We start from the raw sequence: 12,894 nt of genomic DNA on the forward strand, positions 1-12,894 counted from the left end.
TTTGGTCAAAGAACAAACTACCACACTCAACTCCAGGGGCCTTGGTAGTGTTAGCGGAGTTTATCAGTGAAACCATCTGTAGGAATGGAGTAAAGATTGCTGAGTGTTGCAGATATCTACCTGTCTTTATTAAGAGTGCTGTGGGTGGTTTGGTGAGTTTCTAACAAGGAGGTGGGTACAGTCTGCACTGATATGAGCATTATTTGAGATGAACGATAAAATTTATTATAAAAGAATAATAAAGGGCCTTCCTGTTGGGGACAAATGTAAGACTGATATAGTAGATGACCAAACACTTGTATAAAGCCTTTAAAAAGTTCAAAGTGCCAGACACTTGAGAAACGGCACTGGTGCTGCCGGTAACTGAAAACATGTAGACGCTATGGTATTGGATGACAGAAAAAATTAAGTCATAAATTCCGTAGGGTTCCTTAATTACAGCCTCATCGTATGCCACATGCGATATGCACTCTGCCTAGCATGCAAACAGGTACATTATTCGTTCTTCCAAAAATGCGCTAAACGCGACCCATCAAGAGTCTCCCAATTTGCCAGTCCAAAGGTGGACCCGTAATTTAACCTGCAATTACATCACAGGACGCCCGGGGTTTTGTTGAGCCAGGCGATACGCGTCTACAGCAGACGATGACGACAACTATTCGGACGCCTATTGGCTAAGCCGGGATCGCGTCGTCCTGCACGGAGCGGTGTGATTGGCTGGCGCATCTATAAGCGAGCCCCCTTGCAGCTGCGGTTCGGCCAGTTCGTGCGTGCGGTGACAGGAAGCCATGATGTACGATTTCATGCTTCTTCGGAAATTCCTCAAGTCTCAACCAGCCTAGGCAGGTGGTCATCGTTATGAAATTACGCGGACGGTTTCGCGCGGTATTAGAACAACGACAACAGCAAAAAAAAAACATTTTAATGAATGTACAACCCGTAATTATGGAGGGTTAAAGGCAGTGAGAATAAGCGAATGCATGTCGCCATTGGACGGACATTGCGTGTGTGCGTGTGTGCGTGTGTGCGTGTGTGTGTGTGTGTGTGTGTGTGTGTGTGTGTGTGTGTGTGTGTGTGTGTGTGTGATGCACTGACTCGACTGTCAACAACGTCCTCCCACTTTTTTTTATTACTAGGGAGCTAGCTAGTGTGGAAGATCGCGTAACTGGCGAGCCACAGATGCACTTTGTCGGCTTGCTAAGAAGAAGGAGATGCATCCCTAGACCTCGTTTATTAAGATGATCGGAGAGCCTCGACGAAGCTTCTCGCATCCAAACGCGATCCGACGTTCGCCATTGTGTCCCTAACGGCTCCCATGAAGGCGGCAAACCCCCGCGGTTAGAGCCGCTGGTCCACCCGCTGCTGGCCGGCCTCACCTGCATGGCGACGCGCAGCGCAGTCACGCTCGTACCCTTCTCCTTTATGCGTTTCAGAAGCTCGCCCAGCGCCTAACCGACCAAGCTGGCGGCCCTGCGTCTGGACCCCGACGAGAAGGACCTGGGCGCCATGGCGTGGGTTCTGAAGATGGACGATGCTACCATCGAGTCCGGACTCGTCCACGACTTCGATGCCAGTTTGTCCGGCATCGGACAGGAGCTCGGGGCCGGCGCCTACAGCATGAGGTCGGGCGCGCTGGCCTTGAGCACACCGGCCGGGCCGAGTCGTGTGTGTGTGTGCGTGTGTGTGTGTGGGGTCCTGAGTTTTTCAACTTTTGTCATGGCTGGGAATCGTGACGGAAGGAGAGAGAGAAGGAGACGGAGAAGCCTGCCATGGTTGCTGTTAGCCAGGATTACGTGTGTTGTACAGTGTGGCAGGGTCATACAGAACTGTAGTCGTGAATTAGACTTCAGGTTTTGGGCTCGTTGTAAAGATTTTATTCTTTTTTCCCCCTCATTTCAGGTTTTTCAGGTTTAGGTTGCTCAGTTTTTTGGTGGATAACACAGACAGGCGCCGTGTTGTAACCGTGTCTGACTGGCTTGTAAGCTAGCTAGCATGATTTGAGCACGATAACGTTTCACCAAAACCGACCAGTCTGAGCTTGAAATTGTGAAAAGTGGACAATTGTATAAAGGACAAAACAGAAAGTAGATGTATATACGGGTCTGAGGTATAAGCCTTCAGCTAAACAACGTTACCTATACACACCACTGTTACTTCCTGAAACAGGACATCATGTTCTTTTGTTTTGGTTTGTAGACGTACATCAGTAAGACGTTAATCAACAACGCTTTACTACACTAAAACTAAAGGTTTTGTGTTGTTTGTGTGTATATGTACATACACATACGTGTTGTGTATATGTACATACACATATGTGTGTGTGTACATGTATATCATATACAAGTGTGTGTGTGTTGTCACTAAGTAGATTATATGTGTAGGATGTATGTGTGTATATGGGAAGCAAGTTTGCGTGTTGACTAGTGTGTAGGATTTCTAATATTTTGTCAGAACCTTTCAATAAATGAGTGTCATTATCAGGTTAGTACTTATTAGGTCACATGACCAGTAAGCCGTCTTTACTGATGTCATTCATCTGTTAAGAATGGATTTCCAAGTGCAGACACGCAGCACATTAGAGAAACTTCCCAGTCATGGACTAGTCAGTGTTATCTACATAGAATCGGTGTCTTCTTGCTCTCAGGAAAAGTCGTCCTATCAGAAACACCGACTTGACACAAGCCTGTTTGATTACTTATCAGTGTTCATTGGCCAAATTTCTTTGATGTTTATTGCCAGGTAGTCAAATGTATGTAGTTTTTTTTTCATCTTTGCTGAATAGATAAGTCTGATGCTGATGGTCATATTGTTGGTACAACAGAAAGCAGAATCATTGTTTCACCTTGGAAGCCTGTCAGTAGTTGTCATAGTTTGACTTCGGGTCAGAACTCTGCTGCTGGTTATGTCAAAATAAAAGGTTCTAAGTGTATAACGTATTAGTGGAGTGTGTTCTGGTATTTCGGTGGTCAGACAGCATATTAAGATACAGATTACTGTGGAGGGAAACTGCCACACATTGTAGCACAACCAGTTGTTCTCTCTGCTGCTCTTTGGCAGTTTTAGTGGGGCTCTGTATTCACCGTCTCCCCTTCCAGACTGACACAAATGCATAGTAGAGACACGCGTGCATAAACAGGTCCAGCAGCTCCGGTTCCCCCGAATAGCGGCCCGAGGTCTGGCGCAGCTCTCATGACGGAAAAATCTGCATCAGCAATTCTTCCTTCTGAAGCGCGGGTACCTCTGCAGGTGGGTGTGTTTGTGTCGGAGCTGCCCCAGGCGGGGTCTGGTCAGCAGTGTAGCCACATTCGTTCCAAGTTGTGTGGAGCTTTGACGAGCCCAAGCTGTGTGGGGGGGGGAGGGGAGGGCGGGGGGGGGGGGGGCAGCTGCACATCAAGTGCTGGCCAAAGAGTGTGGGCTTGGGGCGTCTGTCTCGTTCTCTGTAATCAAGTTTCAGGTTACCGGACCCTGTGACGCTGCAGCCCACAGGGCGAGTCTGCAGTCTGCTGGCGTTCACGTTAGCATGGGGAGTGTTGGCTTTCAGACTGACGGCTCGGAAGGAATGGGAACGGGTCTGTGTTAACGTTGTTATTGGCATTGGTGGTGTTCACACTCGACTCGCGTCCCTGACCCAATGTCTGCAGGTCCAGGAGCAGGAAGTGACAGCCTCGCGTATCTGTGTCCTCTCGTGGTGGGCGTGTGCGTGCGTGTGAGCTCTGTGACGGGGTGTTAACCAGTATGTTGGTGTGAGGTTGATTACACGGCCGATAAGAGACAAAAAGCCGCCCTGACACCGCAGGCCTGACGCAGCAGTTTCGTCCTGGACCGCTCGCGTGTTTGGCCTGGTACACACGTGGGGTCCACGGCAGGGTGGATCAGAACTGGTGTGTTAGACTTATAGGAATGTTTTCACGTTGAGCATCTCTATCCCTCAGACTTGTAGTCCAGCGACAAACAGTCGCAGTTATTTTTTACTTTTCTGTCTTGGCAGGTGGAAAGCAAGGTTGTCTGTGGGTGTGTGTGTGTGTGTGTGTGTGGTGTTGGATAACAAGAGGAATGAGGGGGTTCCCCAGCGCCGGTCTCTGTCACAACTGTTTCCATAGCAACTGTGATGTAGTGGGTGTGCGCATGTGCGTCGGTTCACCTGAGAGCTCTTCTCCCCGTGTGCCCTTGCCGTAGTGACGTGCTGGCGCTGCCCATCTTTAAGCAGGAGGATGGCAGCGGTGGCAGCGATGTAGAGAGCAAGAACCCGCCCTTCCAGTACGTGCTGTGTGCTGCCACCTCCCCCGCCGTTAAACTGCAGGAGGAGACCCTCACCTACCTGAACCAAGGTACACGGCCTCGGGCATCTAAGCGCGCACACGCGCGTCTGGGCGGTTCGTCGGGGGGACTGTGCACCCGTGGACACGCCTCACTTCTGTTGTTGTTGTTGTCTTTTCAGGCCAGTCTTATGAAGTTCGTTTGCTAGATAACAGGAAAATGGGGGAAATGCCGGAACTCAACAACAAGACTGTGAAGGTAAAGGTGTGTCTCTCTCTCTCTCTCTCTCTCTGTGTGTGTGTGTGTGTGTGTGTGTGTGTGTGTGTGTGTGTGTGTGTGTGTGTGTGAGACAGAACCCACCTCACTTCCTGACTATTCAGTGTTGTGTAGCCTCACAGCTCCAGAGTCCGTGTTCAAGGCCCGGCTCGCCGCTCCCTGTGTGTGGGTTTCCTCTGTACTCTGGTTTCTTACCACATTCCAAAGACATGCACATTGGCTGTGTGTGTGTGTGTGTGTGCAGGTGTGTGTGTGCAGGTGTGTGTGTGCAGGTGTGTGTGTGCAGGTGTGTGTGTGTGTGTGTGTGTGTGTGTGTGTGTGTGCGTGTGATGGAATTGCCCCCTTTCCAGGGATGATTTCCATCTTGCCTTCCGTCTTGCAGGCATAGCTTCTGTCCACCATGACCCTGAATTTAGAAGATGGAGGAATTAATTTTGTAGCTATAGTTAAGATTATAATTGGGTCATGGGATAGTCAATAGTCATAGAAGCAAAATATTAGTTCAATATATATATAATATACATTTTTTTAATTTATGGAAACTATATCTGTTGTTTCATTTGGGTATATGAAAGTAAAATATAGTTGTAAAAGAGTAATAAATGTATACTAAGCCATAATGATTCAGATTCAAGAGTTTGTCATATGCACAGAGCCACATGCAGGTACACTGTCCAGGGAGATGTGGTATTACGTCCTATCAGAGAAGCTGATCTACACCTAAGACACACACACGGCTTCTGTTTGTCTTAACTGATGTTTGTCCTTTGGCCAAATGTACATGGTACAGTAAAGAGTCACGTGGTCTAAGAGATTAGCCAGCAGTTTATGCACGGATGTGGATATTGTGTTACAGATACTTTCTGTGAAGTGTGTGTGTGTGTGTGTGTGTGTGTGTAGAGTATAGTGAGGGTGGTGTTTCATGACCGAAGGCTGCAGTATATGGAGCACCAGCAGTTGGAGGGCTGGAAATGGAATCGCCCTGGCGACCGTCTCCTTGACATCGGTAAAGCCTCAACCTGCACCGGCGGCCTTGCCTGGTGCTGCACGTTTAGCACTGCGTAAACAGATCCGGCTTCTCATCCTGGCTGCCCTGCTGTGCAGATATTCCCATGTGTGTGGGCATCACAGAACCCCGGACCCACGCCTCCCAGCTGAACGCCGCAGAGTTCCTCTGGGACGTCTCCAAGCGCGCGTCCGTGTTCGTCCAGGTGAGGCCTGCGTTCTCCACCCACCGTGTGCCCTTCCAGGTGGGCTGCGATGTAATCATGCACCTGTCCCCCCCCAACAACCCGTCTGCTGGCCAGGTGCACTGCATCAGTACGGAGTTCACCCCCCGCAAGCACGGTGGGGAGAAGGGCGTACCGTTCCGCATCCAGATCGACACCTTCCGGCAGGACGAGAATGGAGAGTACACGCTGCACCTGCACTCCGCCAGCTGCCAGATCAAGGTGTTCAAGGTAGGACCCGCAGTACCACAGGTGCACCGCTCCGCCTTTCAAAGTAAAAGTCCTCACCTCCAGCCGGAAAATGGAATGAATTGGTAATCGGAATGCATAAGTGAAATTCATGGCAGGACATTTTTAGCTTTCTGAGATTTCACACCTTTATGTAACGTACTGGCTGCGTGGCCGAATGTGGGGTGTGTGCGCACGTGTGTGTAGCCGAAGGGAGCTGACCGGAAGCAAAAAACAGACAGAGAGAAGATGGAGAAAAGGACCGTGCAGGAGAAGGAGAAATACCAGCCGTCCTATGACACCACCATTCTGTCTGAGGCAAGAGTGTGTGTGTGTGTGTGTGTGTGTGTGTGTGTGTGTGTGTGTGTGTGTGTGTGTGTGTGTGTGTGTGTGTGTGTGTATAAAAGTGTGTTTTGACTCATTCGTGTGTGTGTGTGTGTGTCTAGACTCGTCTGGAGCCTGTCATAGAGGAGACTGTGGAGCATGAGCTGAAGAAGTCGAGCAAACGCACACTGCCTGCAGACTGTGGAGACTCCACTGCCAAAAGCAAGAGAGGCAGTGTAAGCACACATATACACACACGCGCACACACACACACACGCCCAAGCGTGCACACCTTGGAGGGGGAGGGGTTAATTAGCAGTGTCCTTTTAATGAATTGCCTGTCTGAGTGTTATCACTGCTGAAGCCCTGGAGGTGTCTGTAAAGGCGGCATTAGTCACTGCTGCACTCTGGGACTACACACACTACCCACTTAATTGGAACTGGAGCTCTGTCTTAGAACTGTTGATCAAATGTAGGGTTTGGTTGCAGTGCTGACCATAGCAGGGACCGTTTAGGACTGTATATTTTTGCTATTTATCATTGTAATCATAAGTGTTGAGCTACATAAGGCATTGTAATGCGTGTTGCTGTATGAGGTTTGGAGCACTATGAATCATGGGTAGCTGTTGGGTGACCTTTGGCATCCACTGTGATCAAACTTCATAACAAATGGTCACTTGGTTACTGCCTGCACATGTTTAATAGCTGTTCTGTCTTCTCCACTACTGCTGTGTTTGTCCAGTGTTCTCCGTGGCCTGAGAATGCTTACGTGAGCCCAACCACAGTGACTGCTCCAAGCTTCACCTCCACCACACACACGTATAGCAGCACCAGCACTGTGCCTGACAGGTAACCACAGCACTACATACACACACACACACACACACACACACACACACACACACACACAGCAGCACCAGCGCTGTACCCGACAGGTAACCACAAAACTGCGCAAACACACATGCGCACACTCAGTCATACAGCAGCATTGGTGTTGCACCTGACAGGTAACGAGAACATGGTTCTCACACAAATGCCACATCCTCCTCTGTATCTGAGCAGAAAAGTATGTTTTTGGGAGTTTGGCATTGAAGCAAGAATGATGATGCATAGCACTGTATTAAAATACGAAAGGAGGGGAAATTCCATCAGAAATGCATAACAGTAAAATATTAGAGAGATTAAAAGGTGGGACACAAGTGTCTTAATTGTCCAGTCACCCAATCATCCATCGTCTGCTGGTAGTACTGATGATGAGGCTTTATTTTAATCCACTACCACCAGTTAAACTTGGGATGCACAACTGAGATTTACGTTTTAAGCAAACTTCCTGATTGTATTATTTATTTCATCTTAGTGAATCGTCTTCACCCAACCATCAAAGTGATGCTGGCAGCTATGTTGCTATGGAGGTTAGTGATGGCTGTTGTTTTTAAAAGAACATTTTACATAATATTCTGGAAACCAAAGTACTATAACAGTGTCTTGTTAAATCATGATGCTGTAACAGTGTCTCATTGCATCATAATATCAATACATAATATCATTTCATACTGTATCTTTCAGTCTTTAAGCTCAGCTGCGTCAGTGCAGGAGGTGCAGCAGTGGCTTCACAAGAACAGGTTCAACTCTTACAGTCGACTTTTCACCCACTTCTCAGGTACCTGCTGTCTTTCCACTGCCTTATCTTCAGATCTGAGACCAACACCGAGCAGTTCAGTGTAATGTGACTGCTGCGTGTTTTGTCTTGGTTAGGGTCCGATCTACTGAAGTTGACTCGTGAAGATTTGGTCCAAATCTGTGGGCCAGCCGATGGAATCCGGCTCTATAATGCGCTAAAATCTAGGTAATCACTGTAGAGTGTGTGTGTGTGAGTGCACGTGTGACTGTGTACACTAGTCTTCATCAATAGTAGATACAGATGCTGCAAAAGAAAACGTTACAGATGCTGTTCAAGTCAACAGTTTGTGTGTGTGTGTGCAGAGCAGTCCGACCTCGGCTGACCGTCTATGTGTGTCAGGACGTGTCCGAGTGTGAAAGCCCCTTACTGGAGAGACGCTGCCACAGCAAGAATGGGGAACATGGGAGTCCCGCCACCATACACAGTATGTGCGCATACACACCTCTGGGGAGCTCGGGAAGGGGCTCAGTAAAGCCAGATTATAAGAGCTGTCCTTTCTAACGCCTGATTTAAACTGAGGAAAGGAGAATGTACTGTGGTCTAGCAGGTGCGTGTGTACGTGTACCATTGAGGGTCATTTATTGTCTAGTACCTATGCTTGGAGACATGTAAGGCCTCTTTCCTCGGGCAGCATTGGGGAAACTTCTATGAACACTTAAGTCACATTGCGCTTTTAGGCATGCTGGGCATTTGCTTGATTATTGTCATGTATAACATTTGAACACGAGCAATATATGAACACTGACGTTCACTAGCATCCGAGAGTGTGTCTGGAGGGGACCTGACCTCATAAAGTCTGAGTTGCAGCTTGGCTGGTACTCCGCTCCCATTGGGATACTATAAAAGTCAGGCAGTTAACACCAGCTCATTAGGCAGAGCACATAAGTAGTGATGGCTCTGGTTTATTAGCAACGCCAGCTTTCACGCCTTTCTCAATGACTTGTATTTGCATTAGCCAGCAGAATAGACAAACATGAAGCCGTTTCAGTAGCTTCAACCTGGATATAAACAAGTGATCTGGTTTGGTATCTCGCTGTAGTTGAAGCCTCAATGTAGCAGATCCACTGCAGCTGTGTAGACCATCAGCTGCTTACAGCGAAGGGCCCCGTCATGTGCTGAATTCATTATCCAGAAAACTATGATGGTGTTTCTTTAATGTCTTCTTATTAGAGATGAGATTTCATGAAAGGGATATTCTGTAGTAATAATAATATACTGGTGTTCTGGCATTTGGGCATAATGACCTGAATGCAAATAGTTTCAGTATTTTTAATCTGTTCTGAAATAGTTGTTTTGGTTGTAATCCAACCCTTGTCTGGTGTATGCATGGCTGTGTGTTTTTAAGGTGTATTTATTTATTCATACTTTTAATGTAAATGCTACATTGAGCGTAATTGCATGTGTTTGTAGTTTATCATGCGCTGTACCTGGAGGAGATGACCGCTCGTGAGCTGACGAAAAAAATATCCAGTGTGTTGAGTCTGCCGCTTGCACACATCAGTCAAGTCTACAGGCAGGGGCCCACAGGAATACACATCCTGATCAGTGACCAGGTACACACGCAGAACCTACCGCATTTACGACACGACACGGCCACGCATCGCTCTACCTCTAGGGCAGTGTTCTCACGTTATAGTATTAGAAGTAAACTTAGTTACTGTTGAATTATTTATTTATTACTTATAATAATAATATATATATATATTTTTTTTTGCAAAGAAACTAATTTTGTTTTGGATTTTGAGGGACGAGGATGATTAAAGTGCTTTGCGCTACATTGAGACAGCACCACCCAGCTCCACCCTGCTGATGGTGTGGTGGGTGCTGCACTCAGCACTAGACTGAGCTTAAACTACATTTATCTATATGTTGAAACAGACCTACTTCCACACCCATGCCCATTTTGACTCAGGGGGATCTCATCATTTCTGGTCTGGTAGTTCTGGGTTTGTGTGTTCCACTATACATCAATCTCTTTGGACTCCCACCTTGGGTCTGTCAGACAGGAGTCACACTCTATTTCACACCAGAATTAAATTCTACCTTACTAACGGACTGTGGTGCTTTAGCACAATACCACCAGGATGTACCCACAGTGACAGCAATTTTTATAAAATTGTGTAGTCAAAGAACATAGTCCACGTTTTTGTTTAGAGCTCTTTTTGGGGTCAATTTTAGCCCGGAACTGTGCAGTGAGCACATTTGCTGTGCTGTGTCTGCACCATGGAAGGTGTGATGGTTCTGATCTGTAAAACAAGATCAACTGAAAGTGGATAATTGTGAATTTATTGAATTGCAGATGGTGTCTAATTTCCCTGATGAGAGCTGCTTCATTGTCAGCACATTAAAAGGTAATCAGTTGCATTGTTGATGCTTGTTGACGTTGTTGGATCACCATTCCTACTGACACGCCCTCTCAAACTCTGCTCCCATGTTTGCCGGCAGATGACGCAAGTGATGGTTTCCATCTGGTGCTGAAGTAGTTACCGTGGGAGACGGAGGAGGAAGGTGCAGCGATGCGACACCCACGCGGTTTCTCACTGTTCATCTCGAGCACTGACAACGCTCCATCCGTCCTCCATTTCTCCATCTCATCATCATCTCTCTCTCCCCCTCTTTCACCATCTCTTCGCTCTCTCTCAATCTCTCCCTCCCCCTCTCTCTCCACACACCTCCCAATGTCTGATAGAGAGATTGAGCTGAGGTTGTCCATGGCCTAACTGTTAGAATCTGACTTCAGTGTGTATGATGTTTCATATTGAAACCCCTAAAGTGTGTTTGTGTGTGTGTGTGTGCGTGCACGTGTGTGTAAATGAAGGAAAGTAGGGCTCTAAAGAGTAGGGGTGTGTGTAGCTGTGTGTGTGTGTGTTTTTATGAGGTAATGGGAGAGATGCAAGACTAGAAGACCAGAGTACCCTGAACCCTTCTGCATAAACAGGGTGATTATGAACAGTCCTGACTCAACAGGCAGCCTCCAGACTGTCACGCAGACCTGCCCTCACTTTACAGTTTGACAGTACAGTCTCAATTAGTTTACTGTATCTTTACAGTTTGGTGACGGTACAGTCTCCATTAGTTTACTGTATCTTTCATAGTGGCTGTGTTGGTAGATTGACTGAAATAGATGTCTATCAAAAAAACGGACTGCGGTTTTTTTTTTATATTACTATTTCCTGGTTTGGTTCTTTTTTTTTTCTTTTCTTGACGCAGGACACCTTCGTGTCTGCATGGATGAAATGATTCCTGAGTGAGTATGATCACCTGTGTCTTGTTAATTGGTTGTAAAAGTATGGAGTTTGGGTGGGGTTTCTGACTCTTAAGTAAAGTTGTAAATGACAATGCTGCTTTTCTGCTTCTCCTACAAAGACCAATCATCTCTGGTGCCATAAAATATACTGTTTACTAGATTCTGTGACTCAGTAGCTTCTGAGGACTGGTAAGAATATAAAGTAGAGCTTTTGTGAAGAGGCCCTATAAATGTGTGTATGGACTGCTGTGTGCAGCCTACCAGCAGCCAATCGGAGGTGTGTGTGTGTGTGTGTGTGTGTGTGTGTGTGTGTGTGTGTGTGTGTGTGTGTGTGTGTGTGTGTGTGTGTGTGTGTGTGTGTGTGTGTGTGTGTGTGTGTGTGTGTGTGTGTTCGTTCGTTCGTTCGTTCCCCCCTCGTTGTACATTAGGGACTAGTAGTTGATAATCTCAGTAGTAATGCATTGGGCAGCTTTGGCATGTACTGTGCTTGTTTATGCCACTAAGCATGGAGGGCAGGAATGCTGCCCTCTTAATTCTGCATATGAGAACTCTCCACTTTTGCACTGATGGAAGTGTACTAGTGTTGCTGTGTTGGATGTGATCAGTCAGGTATCAGCTATGTTTGACTCCACCCCACCCCCTCAACTACCACAAAGTGGCAACAAACTAAATGATGGGCTCACAGGAAGGTTCAGCCCTCTTGTTCTCTATATAGATCCCAATGGGCTGTCCTGTGAGTTTTCATGACAACAATTATGGTACTTCCATATCACTGTATGTATAAGGAAGTCTCTCTTGTACGAGAGGCTGCTGGGATGTACAAATTTCATGCCTGTTTGAGAAATAAAATAATTTTAATACATCTTGTTCTTGAGTATTGCTAGCTCATGCCTTTTGTTCAGTTGCCTGTAATACAGGATGACATCTGTAAGGTCCACAAAGTTAATTACCTTATTGAAAGGAATGTGTATTATTTCTTGTACTTTCTGTGGTTATTGCAGTTATATTTCCATGGAATCGACTTGGGTCTAGGCAAATTATCAAAATGATCAATTAACGGTATAATTAATATATAATATCTATATAGAGGAATATGCCAGAATACTTTCTAACTGTTGTACATGAAAGCTTATCTTCTACAGAAAGCGTTTCATTGAAGTTAGAGCCAGTAAGGGAGATTGAATCAGTCAGACATGTTCCGGAAATGATGGTACGTTCGATATCGAAGCATTGCAGCTCGTGTCACCATTTCCAATCCCACTGATTCGATACGGTGTACCGAAGCTCGTGTCAAAGTTATTACCACGTGATTAATGACGTCCGAAACTTCACTGAATAGATGCATGAGGGTCGGACAGTTTCATGGTTTGGAACTCTGAAAAAGGTATAAGAACCCTTTTTATTTATTACTACAAAATATGGAATGTGGAACATGAAGCAAAAAATGAAGAAACTTTCGAAACATGTCAGCCCTTTGCCTACCAGTATAGTTTGGAATATGTTATTGTATTACATTTTCATATATAAAGAAACAATAATTTTAAACAATTTATTGCAGAACTTTAAACACCATTACTGTCGTTTATGAAATATGCAAACGGTGTTATGTTGCATTGTTTACAGTAGGCTACGTACAGCGCAGTTTTGAACCT

General features: G+C 46.3%; 1 protein-coding gene across 5 annotated transcripts; it reads left to right on the forward strand.

The window, feature by feature from the left end:
* The first annotated feature begins 736 nt into the window (after positions 1-736).
* On the forward strand, positions 737-12,104 carry ubp1 (upstream binding protein 1). Of its 5 annotated transcripts, none has more exons than XM_077008926.1 (17): positions 737-842; positions 1,434-1,622; positions 4,177-4,328; positions 4,439-4,521; positions 5,434-5,539; positions 5,638-5,744; positions 5,841-5,993; positions 6,198-6,308; positions 6,437-6,550; positions 7,057-7,163; positions 7,672-7,726; positions 7,881-7,974; positions 8,070-8,160; positions 8,298-8,419; positions 9,406-9,548; positions 10,295-10,346; positions 10,441-12,104. In XM_077008926.1, the coding sequence occupies exons 2-17, from the start codon at positions 1,507-1,509 to the stop codon at positions 10,476-10,478; spliced, it is 1,644 nt and encodes a 547-aa protein (XP_076865041.1). In that variant the 5' UTR covers positions 737-842; positions 1,434-1,506; the 3' UTR covers positions 10,479-12,104. The 5 variants fall into 5 exon arrangements, 4 of the variants coding, with proteins under 4 accessions (XP_076865041.1, XP_076865045.1, XP_076865044.1 ...); XM_077008930.1 differs by having other exon boundaries at positions 4,439-4,515; XM_077008929.1 differs by having other exon boundaries at positions 783-846.
* Positions 12,105-12,894: the final 790 nt, after the last annotated feature.

The sequence above is a fragment of the Brachyhypopomus gauderio genome, chromosome 6, assembly GCF_052324685.1.
Source record: "Brachyhypopomus gauderio isolate BG-103 chromosome 6, BGAUD_0.2, whole genome shotgun sequence".
In the NCBI taxonomy this organism is placed as follows: Eukaryota; Metazoa; Chordata; class Actinopteri; order Gymnotiformes; family Hypopomidae; genus Brachyhypopomus; species Brachyhypopomus gauderio.

Excerpts from the sequence above, each read along its gene's own strand:
- ubp1 (XM_077008926.1), top strand. The coding sequence starts at position 1,507 with ATGGCGTGGGTTCTGAAGATGGACGATGCTACCATCGAGTCCGGACTC. Across the intron at positions 5,540-5,637 it reads CGACCGTCTCCTTGACATCG|ATATTCCCATGTGTGTGGGC; the intron begins GTAAAGCCTCAA and ends CCTGCTGTGCAG. Across the intron at positions 7,727-7,880 it reads GCAGCTATGTTGCTATGGAG|TCTTTAAGCTCAGCTGCGTC; the intron begins GTTAGTGATGGC and ends TGTATCTTTCAG.